Below are 27,155 nucleotides of genomic sequence, written 5' to 3'. Positions count from 1 at the left end.
GTTTTTTTCTATTTTCCGTCGCGAGACTCGACAAAGAGGCCGATAGGAACCAGTGACAGTGAAACTCTGATCACCACTCTTTTTTTCTCGATCGTGAAACATGTGTTCTGTATCGTATATCACGGAGAAACAGTGATTTTGTTCTACCAGAAACAAAGGACATTTTGTGAATGAAAAAATTAAACGCAGCCAGCGATTAGAATTCGGACAATGCTATTCGTCGGCCTCGCGGTGTCAGAGACTCGGCAGAATCTCCTTTTGCACGTAAACATGCGTAGGAAAATCGCGAATGCACTTGAGCTTAAAACTGCGAATGTTTGATCGGCACGTAGACTTGTTCTTCGCGAACAATTTTTGCGAAATATGCACTTTAGAGGATACACGTACACTGTTGTCCGTAAGTTCGAGGTCACCGCCTGCCATTCAAGTCATAGCGTCCTACGATCCGTAATACATTCACGAAATACAAAATCGAACTTCTCGATTTCCACACAGTGCACTCGATCAGACGAAAGGATGAATTCTTTTGCTGTAACCTTATTTTTCTAGTTCAATTTTCATTCTGTCAACGCGCGTTTCAAAAACTGATTTATCACTTTGTCACTCTTCATAACAAGAGACTTAAGACGAAAGAAGGTAGAAGTACAGTAAATTCTCTTCGATTGTCCCTCAGCTTGTAAACAGAAATGTACAGGAGATAGGATTATTCGAGTCTCGCAGCTTGTTCTTATAGTTGTTGATACTCGGCGACTATGAAAACCAGCCGCGAAGCTCGAATAATCGTGTCTTCTCTTCCCAAATTGTCCATTTCTGTTTATAAGCTGAGAAATTCACTGTATTTAATAATTGCGGATCTTTATTGATATGTATAGACTGGAAAAAGCAAAAGTGAAACAGAAAAAATTTGTTCCTCCTTTAATAATCTCATTTGAAAATAATATATAGAGCTATTCTTGAGAGTACTTCTAGTCTTTCTGTGGTTTTAAATTGTCGACGCTCATTTTTGTGTATTAAATCCGCGGTCTATTTTAATACTTAGATATGTCTTTTTAATGTCTTAACTTTTTAATCCAGTAAATTCAAAATTTTCAGTATAGTTTACAGCAGGGCTCGGAATTAACCAGCACGCAACATGAGGATCGCGAGGGCTACGCTACCTGAGTCACGTCGCGCGTCTCGCTCCCCGATGAGACTCCAACACACACACACACACATAGAAAGAAACAGGCACACGCGTCTGAGATGCTGCGTGCCGAGAACGGCGACCACGGGGAACGAGACGCGCGACGGGAATCAGGCGGCGTGGCCCGCGCGGCGCAAATGTTGCGTGCACTGTCGTTCCGAGCCCTGGTTTACAGCAATATAAATACAGTAAATTCTTCCCAATGGGGACGCTCAGATTATACACTAAAATGGACAATTTGGAAAGAGGAGATACGATTATTCGGGTCTTCGAGTTTCGTTTTTATAGTTGTTGACAATCGATGACTGTAAATAAATCGTGAATAAATCGTATCTCCTCTTCCCAGATTGTCCATTTCTGTGTGTGTAAGCTCAGCGACAACTGGAGAGAATTTACTGTATTATGCTAGAATAAAATGGGAGAACCGTTCGTTGAGTTAAGAAGGAAATGACGGAATTTGGAAACGTGATGGCCTGACTGCGGATTTTCTGCATTTACCATAAAAATGGGTAAGAAGAGATTAAATCAGTAGGAAAATTAAAGGAAATTAAGAATCTGCATGTATCGCATTCAATTTGTCGAAATTATCAACCAGAAAAAGGAATTTATGTGTATATGTCTTCTACGTTCTGTAATTAACAGAGACAATTCTTGTTTTGCATAAATATGCAAATATATATTATAGTATAAGTCTAACGATGACGAATCATTTCCGGTTAAATCGTTAACGAATACAGGTAGATTGTTTGGATTGGTTTGTATTCGGTAAAAAAAGTTATCGGGTTAAACGTGAATTATTTTGATTTTTATCGAATTCCAGTTGAGAAGAATTTCCTGCTGAAAACTGTAACATCCTAGAAAATTGTAGACGAACGCGTGACCCCAAACTTATGGATAAGTAGTACTTAGATACTACCTCAATCTTTGGATATAACGTGCCTTTTACTCCAGATACAGCCTAGATACATATCAATACACGTACCTACATACATTTTAGTAACTCGTCATTTGTTACAGCCCCGCGATGGGTTTATTAACAGTTTGTGTCTCATTTACAGACTTAATAAATTGACTCGACATTACCGTAATTACAAGGTCGCTGAGATACTGGGCGTAGCGTTATTGTCATGCCCACACCCTGACACTATCTCATCCTGTCTATATTATAGTTCGATGCTACTGACTTTCAGCAACTGTCGATGTGTTTTGAATGGGTTTTTCTTTTGGTTTTTCGTTTCCTTGCATGAGTACGTTATTCTATTGGAGCTGTCATGGCCGCGGCCCACCTTTGCATTTTGTTTCGATGTTCGCTTGGTGTGCTGCTACGTCTCCTACTATCTTTTTTTCTTTCTGTTTCTTTTCCGTTAGTTTCGTTTTCTGTACAAACATTTTGCATGCGTCGTGCCCCGCGATGCAATATATCTCTGTAACACCCACGTCACATCGATCAACGATCTAGGCGAACATGTACATTATCTCGTTTACTCTTCATTTTCGTTCTCTTTGATTTCCTTCATATCGAACATTCGTGAAGAAGAACTCTCGAGTTGTCCGACGCAGTTCGCAATATCGTTTCGACGTACAATAATTTCTTCCTAATTAACGCTCGGGCATCGTACACAGAAATGGACAATTTGGGAAGAGGAAATACGTTATAGTTATATATTAATTATAACTATATATAAAATTAATAGTAGTATTGAATTGATATATAAATACATTTAATATAAGATTAATAATAATATTAACTATAGTTACAACAATTAGGAAAACGAGACGCAAGGCTCGAATAAACGCATCTCCTTTTTCCAAATTGCCCATTTTTGTGCGTAACCTGAGCGCGAATTAGGGAGAAATTACTGTACTTGTATATTCTTGTTCGAACTACGATTGTCAGAAACTGAACAAAATTCGCAGATGTAAGTATACGAAATTTGCCTCTCTCGGTTCGCTTTCTTCTATCGCAATACTTTTTATCCAGTCAGAGGAAGATCAAAGAAGTTCAAACGTTCTTATTATTCTATTTTCTGATTCGACCTTTTGTAATTTACGTCGCAGTGGAAAACCGGAAATATGTCCTACAACCGGAACGATAATTAACAACGTCGTTTTTATGTCCCATTGGACGCCGATATTTCCAGTTTGTTCGTTCGACGTTATTGTTTTTTATCTCTTTCTTTTTTTTCATTTTCTCGGGAAACAGAAGGATTTGAAATTTACATTGCACATACGATGATGCGTACACATAGCGTAGTCACATAGAGACGCATATAGCCGCATATAAACGCATACCTAAACGCATAGAAAAATAAATGAGACAGAATTTCCACGGCTGGGGAACGCCTGCAGACTCTAACGACACGTCTCGTTTCACAGGTAGTCGTCAACGCCTTGGTTCAAGCCATTCCATCCATTTTCAACGTGTTACTGGTGTGTCTTATCTTCTGGCTGATCTTCGCCATTATGGGTGTACAACTTTTCGCCGGCAAATATTACAAGGTTCGTTAATGGCTTCCTAAACGTTTTATTCTATTGTGCAGCGATAAGGAAGCGAGTTCCACTTTTTACACTGTTTTATAATTATATATCCGATATCGGTATAAAAAAACGAATTGTTTACTTTGCGATCTACTTTGGTACAAAAAGATGGCAACTTGAGTATTTAAATTTAATTGATGACTAAAATACTTTTTTTAAATGTTGCTATTATGTACTTGGAACGACAACAAAAATAAAAAATTCGTTCTTTAATTTCTTTATCTTTTTTAAATTTTGCTATTACTTGGAATGACAAAAAAAAAATAAAAAAACTTTCATTCTTTAACTTTTTTATCTGAGCCTATAACGGAAATTGAAAAAATGCCGCTCGTAGATCTCGGTGACTTATAAAACTGAAAATTTTATCAAAATCGGTCGATGTTGTTGAGTTACAACAAATTAAAGATGGCAGAAATCGCAGTTTTATCATGATTTTGACCAAAAACTTGAAGAAGTCTGCAGTTTTCTAAATCCTTCAATGCCTGTAGCTCGACACTGGGTTAACCAATTTCGATAAAATTTTCAGCACGCATATAAGTTACCCAAATCTACGAGAGGATTTTTTTTAATTTTTGTTATAGGCTCAGATAAGAAAGTTAAAAATCTTTTATTCTTTTTTGTCATTCCAAGTAATAGCACAAATTAAAAAAAAAAACATTTTAATCATCGTCTGGTGGACTAGTCCCTCTAATATCTAAAAAAATTCAAGTTATTTAGTTTTAAAAAAGTTATTGCATCTTAAAGAATGTACGAACACTTTTGTGAGCCACTGTAGATTTCATGATCAATTTAGTCCCTATCTGCTGGTTTACTTGAATCGCTCAAAAGTGGTACTACTTCCTTATTGCAGCAACTGCCTTAATCATCTTCAACATCGACAAGGCTGCAAAGATCAAAAGAATCTGACAAAATGTCATTATTATTTTTGCAGTGTGTAGACGTAAATAAAACAACGTTGAGCTTCGAGATCATTCCCGATCGAAATGCCTGTATAGCCGAGAACTACACTTGGGAAAATTCTCCGATGAACTTCGATCATGTGGGAAAAGCGTACCTGTGCTTGTTTCAAGTGGCCACGTTTAAGGGATGGATTCAAATCATGAACGACGCTATCGATTCTAGGGAGGTAAAGACCATCGACACGAAATTTGGTCAACCCTCGCATGACACACTGTGAAAATTATAATTAGGTTACTGTTGGCCCGTACAAAATGCTACATAAACGCCCGACGAATTTACGTCGTCCCGGAAGTATCAATTTGAAAAGTAGAAAATTCGGGGAGAACAAGATATATTAAAACCAAAACTCGCGAATAAGAAAATCGAGAATATTAAAAATAACTCGAATATTTGTTGAGCAATGTGATTGTCGGAATGATGCAATTAAATTGATATCATTTAAGTTATTTATACATCGGTTATGCTACTTAACACTAGCTTTATGGGGCGCTCATCTTAAAATAACAGAAATATATTTGTGCAGAGTTTTAGTGATTGCAATATATGGCCAAAGAAAACAATTTATTAAATCATATCTCCATAAATGTATGTTTACAATCTCAACAATCATAAGTTAAATAATTTAGATATGTTATGCCAACGTAACGTTAAGCCTAGAGCCACCCTGTTAATAGCGGCGGGAATATTTGGGAAATGTTTGCGTCATGCGAGGGTCATTCCTCGCTGCAACTCCATCCTCACCGGTCTGTTCTCATTAATTCGCAGCTCAACAAACAACCAATCCGTGAAACGAACATCTACATGTATTTCTATTTTGTATTCTTCATTATATTCGGATCGTTTTTTACCCTTAATCTATTCATTGGAGTTATCATCGACAACTTTAACGAGCAGAAGAAAAAAGCCGGAGGGTCTCTTGAGATGTTCATGACGGAAGACCAGAAGAAATATTACAACGCCATGAAGAAAATGGGCAGCAAAAAGCCACTGAAAGCTATTCCACGCCCGAGAGTAAGCGCGAAACACAAATTAATATCAATTCGAATGTGCCTTTTTACAAATAATACTTAATTAATCGTGATATTCTTCTTTGTTCCAGTGGAGACCGCAAGCGATAGTGTTTGAAATAGTGACGGACAAAAAATTCGATATGATAATCATGTTGTTTATCGGATTGAACATGTTGACGATGACGTTGGACCATTATCAACAGACCCAGACTTTCAGCGATGTTCTAGACTATCTGAACATGATATTCATTGTGATATTCACCAGCGAGTGTCTCATGAAGATCTTCGCACTGCGTTACCACTATTTCAAGGAGCCGTGGAACCTCTTTGATTTTGTTGTTGTTATATTGTCAATATTAGGTAATGTAATGTAATGACTAGTTCAGTCGTATGGCCCAAGTGAAATTGATTAACGTTGACGAGAAAAGAATCCTGTTAGCTTTTTCAACATTACACGAATCTTTCTTGTTCTACTACTTCTCTCACATCTCTGTCCATTACTGCAATTAGAAGCTTGGAATAGATTTAACGAGCATGTCATTTCGCATTTTAGTCTGATCTTCATCATGCACGCAATACAGTTTGTACTCTTCGATAACAAAAATAAAAAGCGGACAGGTTCGATATTTCACGTGTGCCGAAACGACTGATCAGCGTCATTACGTTACGTAGCCTTACATTGATGTCGTATTGTACCCTTATATCCTCTGACCTCCCCATGGTTCCCTGTCCAGAATAATTTACATACAAATTCGTTGCCGAATCGTTCGATACAACGTTACGTTGACAACAAAATAATTAAAAAGTGAACGTTTCGTTCGATCACTCGTCATTAACATCTCTTAGTTCGATTTGAAATATTTATAATAGCCATCTAAAATGTCAAATTTTGATGTAACGTTGTGTCCGACTCGATTCGCATATGTTAATTGATGTAAAGACGATCATTAGTCGAAACATCGGGTAAGAGCGGGTCTGTATTACAAAGGTTTTCCTATACATTTTTCTAATCAACAAATTAGAGTCTCTTGATAGAAAGGAGAAATCTAGTAGTGCGACACATTCTGAGACACACTGAGAATGACGCCTGACACAAAACAGCGCAACATACATGTCTCGTAGAGCACCGCGGTTCATTCAACAAACGATCGGGCTTTTGATCAGATTTCGATGCATGTTGTCTTTTATCTCACAGAGACACGGCGATTAGAGATTAGAGGTTGCAAACAAAAGGATCTTAGCGCCGACAATGCATGTACAATCTGTCTCCTCGATGAAACGGCGAAGTTCCTGCACCAGAATCTTCGATGATCGTTCGTAGAGTGATTGATCGAATTAGAACAGACATTAGCGCAGTCTTGCTTACACTTCTAGGAAATTGAGAATGCACCGTATCGTTTCAATCTATTTCTCCTTCGATGTACGAATCCGATTCTAGGCTAGCTGGAATCGTAGATTGTCCTCTGACACTTGCAAGAACCATCCTATTCCGACCGAACTGCATGACTACTTTGGATGAACATCCATTAACATAGTTGAGCACCTTACCACCTAAAAACAAAAACAGCACACAGTTTCACCTCCTTTCTGACTTCCATTAGAGAATTAGCGACAAACGTGACGCACGTCACGATATCATCGTGCTAACGCCACCCGTGTTTTCTTCAGGTCTGGTACTCAGCGACATCATCGAGAAATACTTTGTGTCGCCAACGTTGCTTCGTGTAGTAAGAGTGGCGAAAGTCGGTCGTGTGCTTCGACTCGTGAAAGGTGCTAAGGGTATTCGAACACTTCTCTTCGCCCTAGCGATGTCGTTACCAGCCCTCTTCAACATTTGCCTATTACTATTTTTGGTGATGTTTATCTTCGCGATCTTCGGAATGTCTTTCTTCATGCACGTCAAGGATAAGAGTGGGCTGGACGATGTGTACAATTTTAAAACGTTTGGACAGTCGATGATATTGCTATTCCAGGTAAGACACCAACTATCTTCGACGAATACAGTACTCTCTGCCAATGGTTCGGCACGCGAGATCAAAAGGGGTTGAGAATATTTCCACGAAGTCAAACGCCCCTATCGATTCCTCCAAAAATCAACGATAAAAACAATAAAAAGCAATAGAAACGAACGACGAACGGTCGCCTTCTTATACATTATTTTTCTCTATAAGAAAAGATCTGCAGCTTTTTTGGTACGGTTCAGTATTTTCTAGTTCGAACTAATCGAAAGGCGAACCGTTTGAAAGCGAACTTTTCGAGAACGAACCGTTCAAAGGCGAACCATGGGGAGAGAGTACAGTAGTCTCGTTTTCGAAAGAAGTAGGAGAGAGGTGCTATGAGTTAGAAACATTCATGCGTATGCATTTGCAACTAGTTACAAAGCGTTATAGTATCAAGCATGGCAGACACGCGGTTGAATTTGTTCGACGGTGAAAGTAAAGCATTTGGTAAGTTTTCGAAACGTTCCTCGAGTTGTTATACGTAGTGACTAATTTAATAGTACTTGTTGAATCTAAGCTGTTATCTTGAATATCGTTTTTAACTTTGTTCGACTCGAGTTCGATGAAACAAAGACCGCGTTAGAGCAAATATAATAGAAGATAACGTGACAAACGAGATTAACATAGAAAGAAAATTCGATACGATCAATTGCGAGATATTCGACTGAACCGAAATTACGTTTATAATTAACTAGACTAGAAATGCCGCGTTATATAGTCCCGGCGTGTTCATTTTAAGAATCATAATGCTTGAAAATTAGTATTAGAGCTTGCAAATCCATTTAGATGGATCACTGAAGATAGTGTTTTAGAAGCTTCACTATTTAATTAAATGACAACTGTGAAGAAATTGTGCTAATATTATTGTTGTTTATGACACTGTTGCATCGATAAATGTCAATGTCTCTTTCAATAGCAGCAATTTACAAAAGGGACAATATACATTGTTTAAGATGTGTCGTGAGAAAATCACACGTAAGTGTAGAGGAAATAGGTCGACGGTACCACGTATATAAACGGTGCGTCTATTCAACGGTATATATAACGAGAGTAGATGTAGAATGATCTCTTTTAGTCTCTTTCTCTATCGTGTTCGATGAACGAAAAAAAGTGTTCCTTCCATGCCACCTCTCCCCTAGTCTGAGATAGCGAAGTAAGCAGCTGTACCACAAACAGTCTAAGGAGTTTCGAATAATAGAAAAACGAAGGGTACGAAACTAAATACATACATACGAATTTCCGATTGAATGAGCCTAAGAGTTCATTGAAAAACGTTCGATCTGATTAAGTAAGGCTCGTATGACAGATTGAAACTCTTAGGAAACGATGATCGTTTCTCCGGATACAGTGCTGCTTACTATGTTAAGCGATGCTGTTACGTGACAAATTGAAAACTAATTCCAGTCGTTGTACTGGGAATAACGAGAAACATTTCTGTGTTCCGGAAGATGTCGACGTCTGCCGGTTGGGACGGCGTGCTCGATGGTATAATAAACGAGGAGGACTGCCAAGAGCCAAACAACGAGATAGGCTATCCTGGCAATTGTGGCTCGTCGACGATTGGTATCGCTTATCTTCTCTCGTACCTGGTGATTAGCTTTCTGATCGTGATCAACATGTACATCGCGGTGATCCTCGAGAACTACTCGCAGGCGACCGAAGACGTGCAGGAGGGTCTGACGGACGACGACTACGATATGTATTACGAGATCTGGCAGCAGTTCGACCCGGACGGCACCCAGTACATCAGATACGACCAGTTGTCAGACTTCCTGGACGTGCTAGAGCCGCCATTGCAGATACACAAACCAAACAAATATAAGATCGTGTCCATGGACATACCGATCTGTAAAGGCGATCTGATGTTCTGCGTGGACATCCTGGACGCGCTGACAAAAGACTTTTTCGCGCGTAAGGGTAATCCGATCGAAGAGACCGGCGATATCGAGGTGCAGACACGTCCAGGCGAGACCGGTTACGAGCCGGTCAGCTCGACCCTCTGGCGTCAGCGGGAGGAGTATTGCGCGCGTTTGATACAGAACGCTTGGCGAAAGCACAAACAGCAACGTCTCGGCGGACCGAGCGAAGAGAGCGACGACGCGGACACGGATCCGCCCGTCAGGCAGACGGCGGTGCACGTCGAAAGCGACGGATTCGTGACGACGGTGGTGATACACGGCCGTTCGCCGAGCGTCACATCGAGGACCGCGGACGTCTGATCGGCGACGTTGACGTCTCCAGCACCGCCACCGTCGTAGCCAACAGCGTCGTAGCCACCGCGTCGCCGAGCCGCTCGGTCGCTCTTATCGAGCACGAGCTTCTAGACGCCGAGACAGCCGTTCGACGAAACGACGATGACGACGACAACAACAATGACGACAACAACAACAGACCGCGACGACCACGACGACGCACGCATCGCTCTCGGGGAGCAGCGGCCTCACGGACCTCTCTCGCGCGCGCGCTCTCCATCGACAGCCTTATAGTTGTATAAACAAACAAACAAAGAAAAAAAAAATAATACTACATTCCTCCAACGAGTTGCCTTTAATCGACTCTGAAACGCGCCACGATCGTCGGGAGATTCACACGTCGCTAGCTGGAACGAGGCGAGGACGAGGACGAGACCGAGTGCTCGAAGGGAGCTGTTCGAACGATAGAAGACTGCGCCGCGTGTTAGAACCGCGTCGACACATTATAATATGTACATCACATCCGCTCCGAATCTCTCTCTGTTTGCTCGCGGTGACCGGGAACAACGCGTGTAGCAGACGCGTCATCCACGCTCGGCCAAGTCAGTTTCTAGAAAAAGTGTTCTTGCGGCAAAACGACAGGGGCGAACATACGAAGAGGAATCGAAGGCCAAGGACATATGGATAATATGCTTTTCACGATCCAGCTATGTACCGCCACCTTTATATAGTCTAGAGATCATGGAGTCACGATCCTCCCCGTGGAACGCGAACCCCGAGTCAACTTCCCCAAATATAACAAAAGGCTCGTGGGTTCGCGCGATGGGTCTGGTGGACGCCAATCTCGGCACGGAACGCACCTTGCCTTCGATGGACTTCGTAAACGGCGCTCGACTTACGTTTAACCATTGTACAATGACGATTCGCGCTGGCTGCGTTAACCAAAGCACGTAGTTTATGCGGATGGAGGCGTGATCATCGGACGGATTCGCGTTCTCGCGAGACTACGAACACGATGACGGAACGACGACGACGATCAGACGAAGATCAGACGAAGATCGGACGAAGACCCGATACACGTTCAGCTCGTTGAAATATGTAATAGTAATAACGAATACGCCGCATTCTCTCCCAATCCCACCCCCCACCCCCCACCACTCCACCCACGAAATCACCGATCGTATCATCCCCGAGACACAACACACGAAACAAATGTAGGCCAGTTCTTGTAAATCTTTATCTCGCGATATTGGATTTTTTACATGGTTTTACTCTCAGCTGAAACTTGCTGAGAACGCGGCGCGGCGCGACACGCCGCGTTCGCCACTCGCTTCGCGGTCGAAGCTCGCGCGGATGACTATTTGTTATTTTCGATCGGTTTACCTTCGGTCGTTACGCTGTGGTGTGCCCAGAGGACTATACTGGAGGGAAAACGAGGGACACGAGGTAACAGATGTGTGGAAACAAACGAGATGGAAAACGACGGAAGAACGGAGATCAATTGAAGACATTGACGAAGACATCGGTGATCATAATCGACGCGATACTAGTGAGGATGATCATAGGACGATTAAGATTACGATTAGACGCGGTCATACGTTTACGATGATGATGATGATGATGATGATGATGATGATGATGATGTCGGCAACGACGTCGACGATGATAATGATGATTTTGGTGATGATGATAATGATGATGATAATGATGATGATCATGATCATGATGATGTTCATGATGACGATGATGGTGGTGGTGATGATGACGATGACGATGATGATGATGACGATTATGATGATGATGATGATAATGACGACGACGATAATGATGATGATGATGATGATGATGGTGGTGGTGATGATGATGATTATGACGATGATGGTGATCGTGATCGTGATCGTAATGACGATGATGATGATTATGATTATGATTATGATTATGGTTATGATTATGGTTATGATTATGATGATGATGATGATGATGATGATGATGATGATGATGATGATGATGATGATGATGACGGTGATCGTGATGAAGAATGTCACAAGTGAGAGACCCATTGGTGAAAAATGTACGCGTAGCTAATTACATTCGTTCGGCTTGATAAAATTTTACGCAATACGGCGCGCCAATGTTTGGTCGCGCGGCTTTATTTTATCTGGCTAAACCCCCCTCCAACTCCCCCCCTCCCCCTCTCTGTTCCTGACTCGCTGACCGCTCGCTCTCTTGATCGTTTGATGTTCCGCGTTTCGCAACAATATGGAATTTTTTACAATCGCGTCGTTCGAGTTCGAGATGAAACTGATCGTTGACCGGAAGAGAGACGAATCGGCGCCGATGGTAGCTCAAATCACGACCCGGAGATTTCGATCCTAGCGTGTTCCAAGCGACTAGAGACTCGTGTAGTTAGACCGCGTTCTGGTTTCTTTCGTGTCCTCTGCATCATTTTTCCGGAACGGGACTCACCCTTGTGCCTTTGTATTTACGTTCACGTATCCGTTCTGTTCAACTATTGTCTCGGACTCAAAGTAACGTATCGTAAACTTATCGAACTAGTCGAGCCAATAGAAACACTAGATGACTTTATCGAACGTTGAGCTTCGGGCCGGCGCGGAAGTTCATAGTGCAATATTTTCGTATTGATTTCGTATATTGATTCTAGAGCAATAATCGTTTTTTATATTTACTTTGTATCTCGAACGTTGGGCTATCGCGACGTAGTGCCGTGAGATAGTCGTTACGATTCTTGCCAAAAGGGACGGAGAGGGCGGTAGCAAATAAGAATCTCGCAATCATCATCAGCTAGATACTTATACACATGCAGAACTTACACAGGACACACAAGTCTAACACGACGTAGTAATGCGCTTTGGAATAAATGAATATACACGATTAGTGTAACGTTACTTCGAATAATTGTAATCGAAAGAAAGAGAGAGAGAGAGAGAGAGAGAGAGAGAGAGAGAGAGAGAGAGAAAGAAATCGTGCGCGCCCGTAAACCCGTCTCGCAGTAAATGCGTAATGTGTCGCCTAATTGTGGAGTGGATTTACACGCGAGATGTTTAAAAGATACGACAAGAAAATTTTATGAATTCACTCGGCTGGTGATAAGGAGATCGCGGGGCACAACTGTCTCTAGCAACGGAATTCATCCAATCGAACAATTCAATCCTCGATTCGGAGGCTGATACGCGTATTCGTTGCGCGCGACCAGCGAACGTTTCTTCTGAAGTCAGATGTTGATTCTTAAAAGTACCTGAAACGCGACGATTCTCGACTATAGGATGAACACTAAAAAAAAGTTATTCGCGTACAGAAAGAGGATATATTCGAATTATTGTATATTAACACGACCTGTTTCAAAGTTCGATAGCGGAACGAAGGTAACATACCACCGTTTCCGGATAGTCGTCGCGACGTATCAATTGGCAATCAAACCCCGCTGGCAGCCCCAGATCAGGATCTAGAGCCTCTTCGATAAGCATTTATATCGGACGCCGACGTTGCCCGCTTCAAAACGTTTCCCGATCTTGCCAATGACCGAAAAATCCTAGAGACCGAGCGTGTTCGAGGAAGTTGTGCCCGCGCTCCTTTGATTTAGCTTAAATCGCGGATGCCAAAACGAAACGTTAAGTTTTCGATGAGGTTTGTTTGTTAAGGTTTTAAAGCATTTACCACTTTGATGTTCGTTGCTTCAAATATTTACTATATAGTTTCCGTTAAATTGTCTAAACAGCGCGTCTCGCTGTTTCGCCATGGCAGGCCGTTCACGGGAAACGGTGAGACGCCGGGAAATAAAAGAGGAGAGTGTTTAGTCGAGATCGTACGATCCTCGTTTTGCGATTCGAACTGCCGCACCATTGTCCAAGAACGGTGACGATTCAACGGCCGCGACGGAGTAGCTACGCTTTCTTTCGTCGTTCAAACGAAGTTGTATCGCGTTCGGGATCGTAGGAAACGAAAGAAACGACGCTGCGCCGTCGCTCCAGTATCGTTCCAGTTCCCCGGGTCGGTTTCGAACGGGTTTACGTGCTTTAACATTGCGGAGAACCACGTGTCTGACAGTCACAGACGATTGCCGGCCGCCGTTTTAGAGCGACAGGATCGCGTTACGGTGGCCGATGGTAGGTGACATAACCTCTCAGCACGGGGTTCTGCCAGTTTAACCTAACAATCGCATCGCGCAATGTACGTAGCCGCACAGTGGGGACCACTTAACTCGCGGATCGTTCACGCATCGATCACGATACAATAGGAAATGCAGAGGAAAGACGACCCGACATAGTATATCCCCGACGATTCACTCTTCGACCATCGGCCACTTCCGGTTCAGTTCGCGAGAATCTCTTGCCGCGGTGAGTTCGTTTTGTACCCGGAGCGCGAAGTGCCAAGAAAGCTTAACCTCCAAATAGAAGCCGGACGACAACTTGTTTTCCATCCTGTTCCGAATCATCCTAGAAAACCGTGACAGGGATCCGCGAGTCTCGGGCGGTCGCCACTGTCAGTCGCGCAAAGTAAATCGAAGAATTCGTGGTCGGTCCGAACAGTGTATATATAAACACGTACTTGCTAGAAGTCGAGCGAACTACGGTATAAACGTACGGGTTTCGCAGTGTTATATATACGCTGACGCAGAGGAAACGCTGTGTAACCGATTTACTTTGCGGCAACCGTGTGACCGAGAACGTGTCGACAAGCGCGTTACGAAGCGTACAGGTCAACAGTGTGTACGTGCATCATTGTACACGAAGTAGATATATACATATACGTATAACTCGATGAAAACGAATGAACGTTATCCTCGAGGTCGCGCCCGCGCGCGACGATAAAGCGCGTCGGAAGCGAGACATAGGACAAAAACAAAACCAATGAGAGAAAGTGAGAAGCGCGTGAGTGTGGATGTGTGGCGCGTGCCTGCGTGTGTGCGAGTGCGTGTGCATGGGTGTGTATTAACGCGGACTGTGCGATCGTTATTTTTCTACGTTTACAATCCACGATCCGAAAGGAGGAAACGATAAACAAAAAAAATGACAGAACGTGACACGGTCGAAAGATGGGTCGAGGATCGGTATAATAACTTAGTTCACGCGCGCGGTAAACCGGAAATCGTGGGCCGTCGTGAGAGGGATATAGACGTGACAGGTACACGATGCACGATATAGATGTATAGATCGGGTGTAGAATCGTTCTCGCTGGTCGAAAACTGACGTAACGTGGAAAGAAGCTCGCAGCTCGCAGCTCGCTCGAAGGATTTCTGTAATTCCGAAACAATACGTAGCAAGTAGAACGACGGAGGACTACGATGAGGGACGATGGTTACGGACGTTACGATAAACCAGGGAGATGTAATAGGTTTTAATAGTTATTAGCAGGATACGTGGAAAGAAAACAAAGAGAGAAACGGAAAGAGACAAGGAAAGAAAGAAAGAAAGAGAGAGAGAGAGAATTTGGCGCGTGGGAGACGGTATACACAAAGCGAGAGAAAACGAGAGTAACGTGAAAAAAATGAAACAAGCAAGCAAGCAAGATAAGCAAGCAAGCAAACCTACAACAAACAACAAAAAAATGTTCATTATTTTAAGCTACGAAGGCTCAAGAGGGTGAGGATCCATTGTAAATTACACGTACAAATAATTCACACACTATCGGTGTCGAGTCCGCTTTGTCAAAGTATTTTAGAAAAAAAAACGCCTGTCCGATATTAATGTCCTCGTACCTTTTCTACGTATATTATAAATTGCATTTCACGATTCTCGTCGCGGGCCATTCGATGATCCATTCGTGAGCACGCTTCAACGTATACGCGTGGCTGCGTCCTCGCGACTCGTTCGTTCGGAATAGGTCGTCGTTCTTCGTTTCTCGGCGGGATTCGGCTTTCTTACGCTCTGAATCTCTCTCGCGGAAACCGACATTTAACATACAATCCGGGGATTCCGATGTCTCTGCGCGATCATCGATTTATTAACCATGAATCGGCTCGACACATCTAAAATATATATATATATATATATATATATGTATGTATGTATATATATGTATATATATATATACATATATACTTATCGGCAATCCCACTCGCAACGGAAACGGAGAAAGATTACGCCTAAAAAGATGAAGAAGAAGAAAACGAAGAAGTTGATGATGAATAACTATGATGAGGATGATGATAACGATGACGATGATAAAAAAAAAAGGAATAAAGAGAAACTAAAAGTGTTTATTATAATACCGTTGCTGTTCCCGCGTGTGAGCGAACTCGCGCGCGCATGCGCGCGCGCGTGCAAGAATCTCATCGAATTTTTCTATAGACGCATGTTGTACGTAAACGTAAGTTTCTATCGTTGTCTCGCAGAGGTCAGAAAAAAAATACATGATCGCGATTAATATTACTGACAGCATTATTAACGCGCAACCGGTACACGGAGCACGACGGACAACGACGACGACGAAACGACACGAATCGAGGCACGAGATCGATCGACGATTATTTCACCTTGTAAAGCTCGTCGATCCTTCTTTCTATCGAAGTACGACGTAATCTGATGGTCCGTCCGGCTCACTGTCTAATTACTCCGATACCCCCTCTCGCCCCCTTTTGTTCAGTTTCGATCCCCTACCGTGCTGTAATATGTGCAAATAATTCGATAATAATCAAATGGTTTGTACGCATATAATATACACATATATTTTCGATACTACTTTGTCGATTGGGCAAACCGCGAAACTCCTAGAAGCAATAAAAAAAATAAAGTGAAAGAGAGAGAAAGCAAGAAAGAGAGAAAGAAAGAAAAAGAGAGAGAGAGAGAGAGAGAGAAAGAGACGAAAAGGAAACGATAGATAAAAAGAGAGAGAGAGAGAAAGAGGAAGAAAGAGGGAAGAGACACGCGACGGGCGTAAATAGGGCGTGACGAGATGAAATGAGGTGTAATTGTCTGTTGCGCGACGCAGAAAGTGTCCCGAAACACACTGGCCTCTTTCGCGACCGCGCTGCCAGACGATTGCGGATATATTTTCGCTTCAGGAATCGGTTGTTCCCCCCTCCCGAGAGGTACGGCAAACGAAGATCCCTTGTTCTTCAGCTAGTCTCGTTCCCAATTTTTACCAGCCGGTCCTTTTTTTATCGCGCGACAAAGGAAGAAAAACCAAGCGATTCGTCGTCCGATCGAATATTCAATTGACACGCAACTTCCCCGGTCGTCAATCGCGTTCGTCGATCACGTGTCGACGAGCTCGAACATTCGGTCCGTTGAATCGCGTCGGCGGGATCACCTCGAGAACAAAGGTAGACACGGGCAAAGAGATTAAAGAAGGTAGCGTGAAAGATCGAAGGTGGGAGCACGCGTCCCCGAAATTCGTTTGATCGTGACGCTCGGTATTGTTGGGGAGGGAAATCTGAGAATCAGGGGAGACGTTCGTTCGATCGGCCAAATTGCTACGGTAACGAGAAGAAACGAGGGGGAGGGGGGTGGACGAGTATGCATGGTGTGCTTCATTAACTTTTTTCGTTCGTTTTACTGAAACGTACATTTAAAGATGAAAAAAAAATACCAGCTTTTGCGCGACGACGGCTGTAAGATAATTAAAGAAAAAACAAATATATACATATATATATGTATATACGCATATGTATATACATATATAAATGTATATATAAATATATACATATAGGGCTTTCCTTCGTTAAGCGAGGTAAGACGAGGTTTAAACGTACTTTCTCCGTGGACGATACTGCCGTTACGCATTGTATAAAAGAGAGAATGAAAACTAAGTTAACTAATCGTAAATGCACGAAAAAAAATTTTTCTTAAACGGATAGCGAACAAAAAAAAATAAACATAAAATAAAACAGAAGGGCTTTGTAGTGTCTCGATGAAAAGAAACTCTCGAAACTCATTAACCTAACGTCGTCATGATAATACAATAAACAATGAGTACAGAACAAAAGCAAAAAAAATGTTATAACGAAACCACGAAGATCCTAGAGCTGGTCTGAGAAAAAAAGGAAAATAAAATAAACACACAAGTAATCAAGTAAAAAGTGTCAAGCTGCGGAGCCTGTCGGCCAGTATAATGAACAAGCAACTGCCATGGGTCAACAAGCTAGATAGACGAAAATGTGCTAAGAAAAAAAATCCAATTTTAACGAGCTAGCTGTCGAAAAAAAATATAAATATTTAAACCAAAAAACAAAACATTACACGCGAAGGTTCGTCCATTTAAAATGCGTGCTCCGTGCGTGCTCGCGCGCCATTACGCATGCGGGTTGCACGTGCGCGCGACACGGCCAAACACGTGACCGCGGTGAGTGACGGTTGCGCGCGTGCGCCGTCGCGTATAGTGGACGCGCGCGAGCAAGCAAACCGAGAGACACCGAGATAACGTGCGTGTGTGTGAGAGAGTGCGAGAATGCGAGAAAGAACGAGCGAAAGAGAGGGAGAGAGAGAATTCGCGAGAATGATAGGAAGCGATCGTGGTATCAAGAGAATTAGAGAGAGAGAGAGAGAGAGAGAGAGAGAAAGAAAGAAAGAAAGAAAGAGAGAGAGAGAAAGAGAGAGAGAGAGAGAGAAAGGAGAGAGAAAGAGAGAACGAGCGAGAGAGGGAGAGAGAGAGAGAGAAAGAGAGAAAGTATCGAGGTGAGAGAGAAAGAGAGCAAGCGAAACGAGAACGTAGATGAGCTCCTCCGTTGAATGACATTCATTACTATTAAACAGAATAAAATATGGATTATTTGCACAATATTATAAATAATTACTATGTTTACTACGATTATTAAATTAAAGAGCAAATAATAAAAGGGATGAAAAAACTGTTGTTAAATAATTAATACGAAAGAGGGGATGAGCGATATAAGAAAACTAAAAAAAATGTAACAATACAAAAAAAGTTTCAACCGAAAACCGATATCGGATTTAATAAAATATATAGGGGAGAACACACAAAGATACAAAGAGCATAAAAAGTAAGAAAGTGACGAGAACATGATGATCAAGACGAAGGAAGGATGGAGGTGGAAACGATTCGTTTGTTATCGATTAGTTAACGATCATCCTTACATTACATTATTGTAATTATATAAAGTAAACGATTATTACCGTAATAGTTACAATTAACAAGTTGTTACCGCTTTGTTATACATAATATAATTAATATACTAAGATTAAAAAAAAGAAGAAAAAGTAAGCGAATGCATCGTTGATTCGTCCTTTACTTATGTAGATACTAAATACGATCGACTCTATATTGTTTTCAATGTCTTCACCGTATTCCTTCGTTTGCTACCCGATTTCGTTTCGTTGTCGAATGATTCGGTTTTGTCGGCTTACCTCGCCCGGACACAATATACACACGTTTTACAGAGATATTTTCAATAAACGAAAAAGCTTAACACTCATACGGTTGTTGTCCTTGCCATCATTTGACCCTGTTGTGTAACGGAATTTTCATTCTTTCTGTCGGTCACTTCGAAAACCAGTAAACATCCGGGGGGCACTAAAAGATGATATTACGGTACTGACACTAGAAAACGCGCGAAATTTGATTGACCGCATAAGGCTGCTCCCCTCTGCGATAACCCGACCCAAACTTTTCTCCAATTGTTAGAATGATAAAACATGAGGTAATGCATCATCAAATTTGAATATTTCACTATCACAACATTTGAACATCCCTGTCCCACTTGTAGGGACCAACGTATCAGTTGAACTATTGCGTCCGAAACTTCAAAATGGTGCAATGCAAAACAGTGCACCTGTACGATATTTGCGAATGCAGCATAATAATTTGCTTATTCCTCGTTATACGTTTATAAACATTAATTTTTTAAATTTATTTATCTTTTTGTAATTGTGTCATCATATTCAAAATTCTAGGTACTAAATAGCTACATCCTGTAACACATAAAAAAAATATAATATTTCCGGCATTGATCGCAGCTCATCGGTTTTACTTATGGAGTTTTTGCCATATACAGTCAAGGTACGTCCTGAATTAATGTTGAAAGCGGCTTTCTCCTTGGTACTCCATGAGATACGTACGTATACATCATCCAGTGTCTTTGGTCGTCCGTATATGGTCCCCAAACTGGAATGATGAAGCCCGAATACCTAATTTCGAAAGAATAACACAATCTTTTTGTCGGACCTTTAACACTTCGGGCAATGTACAATAAATAATATTGCGGGTCATGGATAAAAACCTTCGGTGAGATTCTGGGATGTGGGTACTGAAAGAGCACGATCTGACTTTCTAAATAAGAGAATGTTGCATAGTCGGATGGTGCTAATAGTCATGTTAAATACGATGATTCCGTCTTTTTTTAAGTTGCCTTGAAAAATGTTATGTAATACGTCGATGATTCGTCCAGTGACTGCACCAGTGTTCTTATTAATTGTATTCGCGTCGAATTTAGTATTGAACGTAATTTAATACATAAAGTGTGTACAAAATGAATGTAGTAGTCGCTTGAAACCATTGAGAAGTTCTCCCCACCCCTCCTGGTGGAGAATTTTTGAACCTGTCACGAACCTTCCCCATAAAATAATATAGCGTGCAGCTAAATAGAACAGCATTTGAATATCTGAATTCACATTCCTCGTCTTCGATCCAAAAAATGGCGGCTTCTTAACGAAGTTATCGTAGTCATGTTTAGGCGATACATCATACAGATTCCGAAGGCAAAACGTTTGCTAAGCAACCTAACCCGCTAACAAATTCCCTCTGACACGTCTGAAATGTATATACAATCTACGATGTGTGGGTGTGTAAGATACGTGGAGTATTTAGTGTGTGATTCTGCGCGAGAGTTAGGGGGAATCTGGTAATGGGTGGGGTTTGAACGATGAATCCCTTCTCTCCTCATGTCTGATTCGAGTTGATTCGAGTCAGTTTCGTGTAGTCCAACAGTATCCTTGCGTTCGACGCGTGACACGCGTTTACTGATGTCCATGTAATGGCAGCGTTAAATAGACGCAAGGTAAATATTGGTCGCAAAACGTAGACCGTCTCCGGATCACGATCGAAAGCCAATCACAGTTTCTAAATATATTTATTTTCGGTCTGACGGGCGACCGAAAATAGCGGTACTCGGACAGTGATCCGTAAAAGTGTGAAGTTTATATACGCCCTTACGTATCATCTGTCAAGATAACAAGCAGGACAGACATACATTGCGAAAGGCTGGAAAGAGGTGTGGAAATCTTATCAACGTTATCGACACTGCACTCAATGTATACTGACCTCAGTTATAGAAACGTATTTTTCTCTCAGGCGTACACGATGTGAATGATCGTGGCTGATACTTGTGAGTCAAATTAAAATTTTGGCAAACAGACAAAGAATTCGCCCTTCGCCAAATACACATCTCATTCGTTTGGCCAAACGTTTGCATAGAGGTTAGCAGACAATATTCTATTAATATGCATGCACGTAATACTGCTTAATTGTTTATAATGGAAGTACTGTTTCAAGGTGGTCGTAATGTAAACATATCCGTAAACGGAATCAAAGATCAAACTTATCGTTATTATAAGATGTAATCTATTTGGCGATTTCTGTTGCAAAGAAATTTTGCAAAGCATCCTGATACATTTATATATTTTCTGCATTTATATGTGTAAATTCGTAAGTATATTTGTGATTGTTAGATGTTTACCAATTTATAGTGTTAGACATTGAATAATTTTTTCTTTTCTTTCAGGCATTTTGTTTAAATAGGGAAATTATTTATAATGGAAAAGAAAAGAAGTATTACTGGCAAAGATATATTAAGGATGGATGGTCTTTTGCCACCAACGAGGCGATTGCCTGTCTGTGATGCAGTAACTTCATCGGATAAAAAGAAAGAGAAAAAGTGGTCGATCGGAGGCATCTTTAAACTAATATCTTCAATACGTGATTATGACAGTTCCTCAAATGATGAAGAAATGGTATATTGCACAAGACAATCGAGACCTCTTTCAGTGTTCAATCAAAAGTCTCATAATGTTACGCTTCATCCGGTTAAAAAAAATTCTGATCATCATTTAAGTAAACATAGTTCAAGCAATGGTACTATTGACAACTCGGTAGACACTGCAAGTCTACAGAGGGATTCGGTACACTTTCGTAGTAGTGATGGATCATTGGATAGACTAAATAAGAAGTTACGTAAAAGTGTACTAAAGGCCAGAATAGAAGCAGAAAGAGACCGCATTTGTGCAGATAGTAGTTCAGATGAAGATTCCAGAGTGTCTTGTAATTCATTAAATAGATTTCAGAATGAATCCAGCACTCAAAATACACAGAAAAGTAGTTCCTGTAATAGAAAAACTCGCGCTGCACGTACAGAACGTTACATAAAACGTTTATCGAAGGACGAGAGTCATAGATTTTCAGAGCAATTAAACAATGCAAGCAACAAACGCAATAGTCTCGACTGTATGAATGCACATCAATCTTTGAATATTAACGAAAGTAACCTATTATATCCTCAAGTACAATCTCGTTCTATTACACAACCTAATAGTTACACATTTCCAGTACAAAGATCTGTGGAAAATGTACGACAGGCAGCTTCGTGTAGCTATCAAACAAAATCATCTACTGAACTTGCGAGATATCCTTCAAATCGATACATTACAGATTTAAATCAAAATAATACAGACGCAAAACCAAATGTTTTGCACAAAGATAAGCATAGCATGAACCACGAAGAGCAAAACTACTTCTCAGCACTAAACTCTGACTATGCAAAACCTTATGATTATATAAAGAATAGTAAGTCTGCACACCGTAGTTCCTCTCCACCAGAACCTCCACCACGGGATCCTCGTTGCAAAGTGTTTAGCTATGGATATAATTCTTTCCCATCCAGTGGAAAATATAGAGTATCAAGATATTATGAGTCTCCACATCAAAATGTGGACAATGTGCACGAACCTGCGAGAGATCATTTAAGAAGTACAAGATCATATGACTCAAATAATGAGATAAGTTGGTGTGGTTCAATCAAACAATGCCCACGTCGTCCATTGTCACTGACTGTGATACCAACACAATCGTGTAACTCGTCGGAATGTACAAACAACAGACACAATTCAACCGGCAGGCACGTAAACGAATCAAAGTTCCAAGAGACAGAAGCAATGAAATGTCAACGAAGAAACAATCGAAACGAGCAGCTTAACTCAAGATTCAATGATCACAATGTTCAAAAACGTGAACAAAAATTGTGTGCAACTTCTGGACAAAACATATACAATTCAATGCCTGCTAACAGTAGGGCTTTAAAATCTCCAGATGCAAAATCCCCTTCTGAACAAACGCTTCAAGATCATTTAAACAATTCATTTTTGCTGAGTACAAAGGCAGAGAAAAAGAGCGATGAACAGGGAACAGTAATGGAACAAGATGTTATGGAAAGGCGAAGAAGTTCGAAGAATTTGGAAGAAGCATTGTCTGAATTAGAAGCAATATATAACAGTTTGTGCCTTGGAGACGAAGATCTTCTTGATCGGGCGGAACGGCGTAGCATGGAAGAGTTCACTCTACGTCGCGGTGAAACAGATAGTTGTGTCGCGTTAGATTTGGTGGATTCACCGGACAGATCTAAAGACGATATGGCTTACAGGAGGATGCATCCGAAAGAAAGACCCGCATCTTTGTCAGAAGTAATCGGACAATCAGCGCTCTCTAATATCAGCTATTTAATGGCCTCGCCTGTCTTGTCACGCAAAGACACAGCCGATGATTATCGGTATGCCACAAATTACCAAGCCCGCAAAGACGAACCGGATGTGACACGCGACGACGTCGTTTATCGCAGCATTCATCATGCGAACAACACGTTGAAGGTAGCCGATCCGCAACCACCGTTTGGAATACCTCTGAGGCCAGTAACTACTGCCACAGAGAGCGACTATTTGCACACCACGCCAACAAAGCCGGATCAGCCTCGTTCATTGTACATACCACAGTGCGAGCCTGACATTGTTACAGACGACTTGGCCTATAGAACCTTGCGGAAGGATGCCAATACAGCAAAGAATGCAACCGAAGGTAAGATTGGCGTCTTGAAAGATCAGGAAACCACACTTGGTATCAAGAAAAAACGAGCGGTCAGATCTCTGTCCGCTAATCTATACGGTCTGATCAATCATGATCGCATACACCTTCGAAGGGAACCTAGCCTTCAGGAACTTAAGATCGGGATTAGTGACGCGGTGATCGACGTTAAATCATTACCTGCGAAATCAGATTGTTTCAGGCGCGTGGTCAGCGACGGCGAACTTTCGGATTACGATACTCGATGGCGAGCTGAAGCGTCGTTGAAAACTAAGAGAACCGATATAAACGGTAACCATCCAATCTCGAATATAAGTCGGAGGAAACTGCGTGTTTACGTATCACCGTCAACGAGAATACAGAATTTTGACAAGAAGAGCGAGGACGATACCGGAGCACAAAGGTCTGTGGCATCGACTGGCATATTATCGCAGGCTTTAAGTACTGACTTCTGGCATGATCGCTTGCAGGCGAAATCGAACGATTCGTCCAATCAAGATACCGCATCAGACTTCACCGCTTATAGCAATTTGTGCCAAGATCTAGTTAATTTAATTGAGGGAGAAGAGAATGCGGATGTGCAACCGAGTGCAGAAACGCATGATATTGAAGCCGACCAACCGACAAAAGTTGATAAACCAGATGATAGCCGTAAGGCTGACGACACCACGGTTTTACATATTCAAACTTTGGGTGGCCAATATTTGGAGCGCAACGAGGAAGATCATAAGGAAATCGGAGATAACGAAGACATAGAAAGACTGACAGAATCCATCTGTGATTCTAAGAACGAAGATGTCGAGAAAACTGACGATAATGGTTTCGACTTCTATCTGCGTGTCGCGGACGAAAATGTTAAACTAATTGCGGAGGCGTTCAGCAGCTTTGCGGATCGCTTACGTGATAGTCGTTTAAGCCAAAAGAATTCGCTGACGTCGCGGTGTTCTGAAATAGAAACCGATAGTACGGCGCCCAATACCAGCACTCGTAGCTCCATCACATACAGTCCAGAAGACGTGAACGACGACCTGTCTTCTTCGTCGAAGTCTACCGATGCCTTAAACATAGTTCCTAAAAAAAATACATCGGTAAGCACAGATTGGGACCACGAGGAAGTTGAGTCAGAGGAAACGAAAAATAACTCGAATATCGATCCGGAATTGGATCTGTCCAAAGCCGTTCATGATCTACAGTTAGCAGCGGCAAGTTTGTGTGAGCATGAAAAAGAAATCGAAGAGTTGGAAGCGTTGTGGAAAAAAGATGCGAGCGATACACCCAGCATGGCTCAAATTGCAATCACGGAGGAAAAATTATTGACAACCTCTGAAAATACTGGTATGGTAGAAAATGAAGACAGAGAAGTAGAATGTGATCAAGAGGAAACTGCATTACCAACCGATGTTAAATTGCCGACGGACGAACATAAACCAGATGATGAAGGTGAGATCACAGAATGCGAGAATATTTGTGGATCCCACAACAAGGAGATCGTTCGTTCGATTGGAATGCGTATTTCGTATGTCACTAACCTCATAAGTGTTACCATAATCACATATTTCATGGTTTTGCTAGCTTGTTTCCTCGCACTGCTTTTAGCATCCATAGCTGCAGCATCATGACCAGCTCATTAACGGCAGTGTCTTAACGCATTATGTGAATAGAAGGTTTGAAACAGAGAGGCGTAACTATTTTGAGGCTATTATTATTTTGAATCATGTTACTAATGTCGTAGGTCTCCCGGCACTTGATCATTCATGATGCGAACCGCTCTAGACGAGTGCATAAACTAACCGATATACATGGCGTTCTCAACCGACATGCGGCGGAACAATTGAATTTGTTTAAAGTCGAGTTTCTATGGACTGTTTTCAGGCAGAATGGTGTGTTCTTGTTGTTCTTGTTAATATTGTTGGTTTTAATAAAGTTTAAATGTTGACTAGGTACACGTACTTCTCCTTCTTCTAAAATACTTGCCTACCTTTAGCTATTATTGTTATCTAACAAGATCAGTTCCTTTGAATTCAATTTTCATTTTCTGGAAAACGTGTAATATCGATTTGATTGGTTTTTTTTCATTTCCTTTTCGCAAATTATGATAGTATTGTTAACATTACTAAATAAGTGAAATGAAACATAAATATATACATTTCATGTTATTGATTGCATTATCGGCAGCAATTAGAGAACAGCGTAACTGCTTTGATAGTCATAATTAATTGGCTAATTAATTATGGATGAACTCATCTTAGGTCATGAAAATATTATCGTATTGCATTCAAAACTTGCTGTTGATATTGATAGTAACAAGCATGGTCGATAAGGTCGTTCTCTTGATAAAACGGTGGGATGGTAACTTGTAGAATCGTTCTTTATATGAAGATTATAAATATTAAGGTTTAAAATGTTGAGTTTCTTCTATTAGAATACAATGGTTAAAATACCTTGAATTTTTTATGAAGTCTGCTGGATCAATTTAACGAAACAATCTCTGCTTGACGTGCAGCGCATTCAAACCAAACATTGATCGTGTATGGTACTACAATAACGGGTTAGATAGGATAGGTTTGCTAAACGTCGAGTAGTTATCGATTGCGGAGTACGATGACGTCATCACGGATCACGCCACATCCCCGCCCATTGAAACTCGGTTTCTGATTGGTTCACGTGCAGGCCGGCTAGCTATATTGAGAAACATGACCGTCGCGGTTTTGCAGGTCAAATCCTTAGCTCCTTACAAGCACATACGATTGACTCGCATTAAAGTGCAATGTTGTTTGTATATAATTGGACAATTTTAAATACCTTTCAAGTTCTTTCGTACCATGTTAATGAGTAATACAACATTTTAACAGGTCGAATGTCAAACTGTGCCCTGTCAACTGCAACGAAAAGTGGCGGGAGATTTCAAAGCAAAATTCGGGTTGAAATTGAAGCAACATTCATTCTTAATACACAAGAAATAATATCAATTTCTCCAAACAAATATATTTCGTGATTCCTCCAGAAATCAAGTGAGAGCATTTTCGGTGATTATTATTGCAGATTCAGCTACAGCTGCTTCATTGATTCCTTCAGTTTTGAGCACACGGACCAGCAAGATGGCCGCTACTGAATCGAGCATGTATAGAGTGATCGGTGTTCCGCGCTGGCGTTAGTGCGTGTGGTAGTACGACACGTTCAGTTTCCCTGAAATATACGCAGTACTCGCGACAGTCTGACTTGTGATAGGTTA

At 41.4% G+C, this 27,155-nt stretch overlaps 2 protein-coding genes and 1 long non-coding RNA gene across 38 annotated transcripts in view; 2 read left to right on the top strand and 1 right to left on the bottom strand.

Annotated features, from left to right (window-relative positions):
* The window catches only part of para (sodium voltage-gated channel paralytic), a 101,571-nt gene extending 91,343 nt beyond the window's left edge, over positions 1-10,228 (top strand). For all 32 annotated transcript variants that reach the window (XM_076524011.1, XM_076524032.1, XM_076524024.1 and 29 more), the window contains 6 exons: positions 3,560-3,682; positions 4,653-4,847; positions 5,447-5,692; positions 5,781-6,051; positions 7,360-7,664; positions 9,140-10,228. In XM_076524011.1, the coding sequence (XP_076380126.1) occupies positions 3,560-3,682; positions 4,653-4,847; positions 5,447-5,692; positions 5,781-6,051; positions 7,360-7,664; positions 9,140-9,910 (1,911 nt within the window). In that variant the 3' untranslated portion in view covers positions 9,911-10,228. The remainder of the gene's footprint in view (positions 1-3,559; positions 3,683-4,652; positions 4,848-5,446; positions 5,693-5,780; positions 6,052-7,359; positions 7,665-9,139) is intronic.
* Positions 1-26,482, bottom strand: part of LOC143259901 (uncharacterized) — a 42,783-nt gene extending 16,301 nt beyond the window's left edge. The window contains exon 1 of the long non-coding RNA XR_013033944.1: positions 26,365-26,482. This is a non-coding gene — a long non-coding RNA (uncharacterized LOC143259901). The remainder of the gene's footprint in view (positions 1-26,364) is intronic.
* Positions 19,427-27,103, top strand: LOC117217642 (uncharacterized). Of its 5 annotated transcripts, XM_076524037.1 has the most exons (5): positions 19,427-20,855; positions 20,960-21,068; positions 21,149-21,273; positions 21,350-21,502; positions 21,579-25,866. In XM_076524037.1, exon 5 carries the CDS (start codon positions 21,610-21,612, stop codon positions 25,540-25,542), a length of 3,933 nt encoding a protein of 1,310 aa, XP_076380152.1. In that variant the 5' UTR covers positions 19,427-20,855; positions 20,960-21,068; positions 21,149-21,273; positions 21,350-21,502; positions 21,579-21,609; the 3' UTR covers positions 25,543-25,866. The 5 variants fall into 5 exon arrangements, with proteins under 5 accessions (XP_076380152.1, XP_033321294.2, XP_076380151.1 ...); XM_033465403.2 differs by adding an exon at positions 26,966-27,103 and having other exon boundaries at positions 19,427-21,273; positions 21,579-25,363; XM_076524036.1 differs by having other exon boundaries at positions 20,960-21,273.
* The last annotated feature ends 52 nt before the right edge of the window (positions 27,104-27,155 follow it).

Source organism: Megalopta genalis, chromosome 8 (genome assembly GCF_051020955.1).
Source record: "Megalopta genalis isolate 19385.01 chromosome 8, iyMegGena1_principal, whole genome shotgun sequence".
Classification (NCBI taxonomy): Eukaryota; Metazoa; Arthropoda; class Insecta; order Hymenoptera; family Halictidae; genus Megalopta; species Megalopta genalis.
This window is presented reverse-complemented; position numbering and strand designations above follow the sequence as displayed.

What these genes read in the sequence shown, in the direction of transcription:
- LOC117217642 (XM_076524037.1), top strand. Translation starts at nt 21,610, where the DNA reads ATGGAAAAGAAAAGAAGTATTACTGGCAAAGATATATTAAGGATGGAT.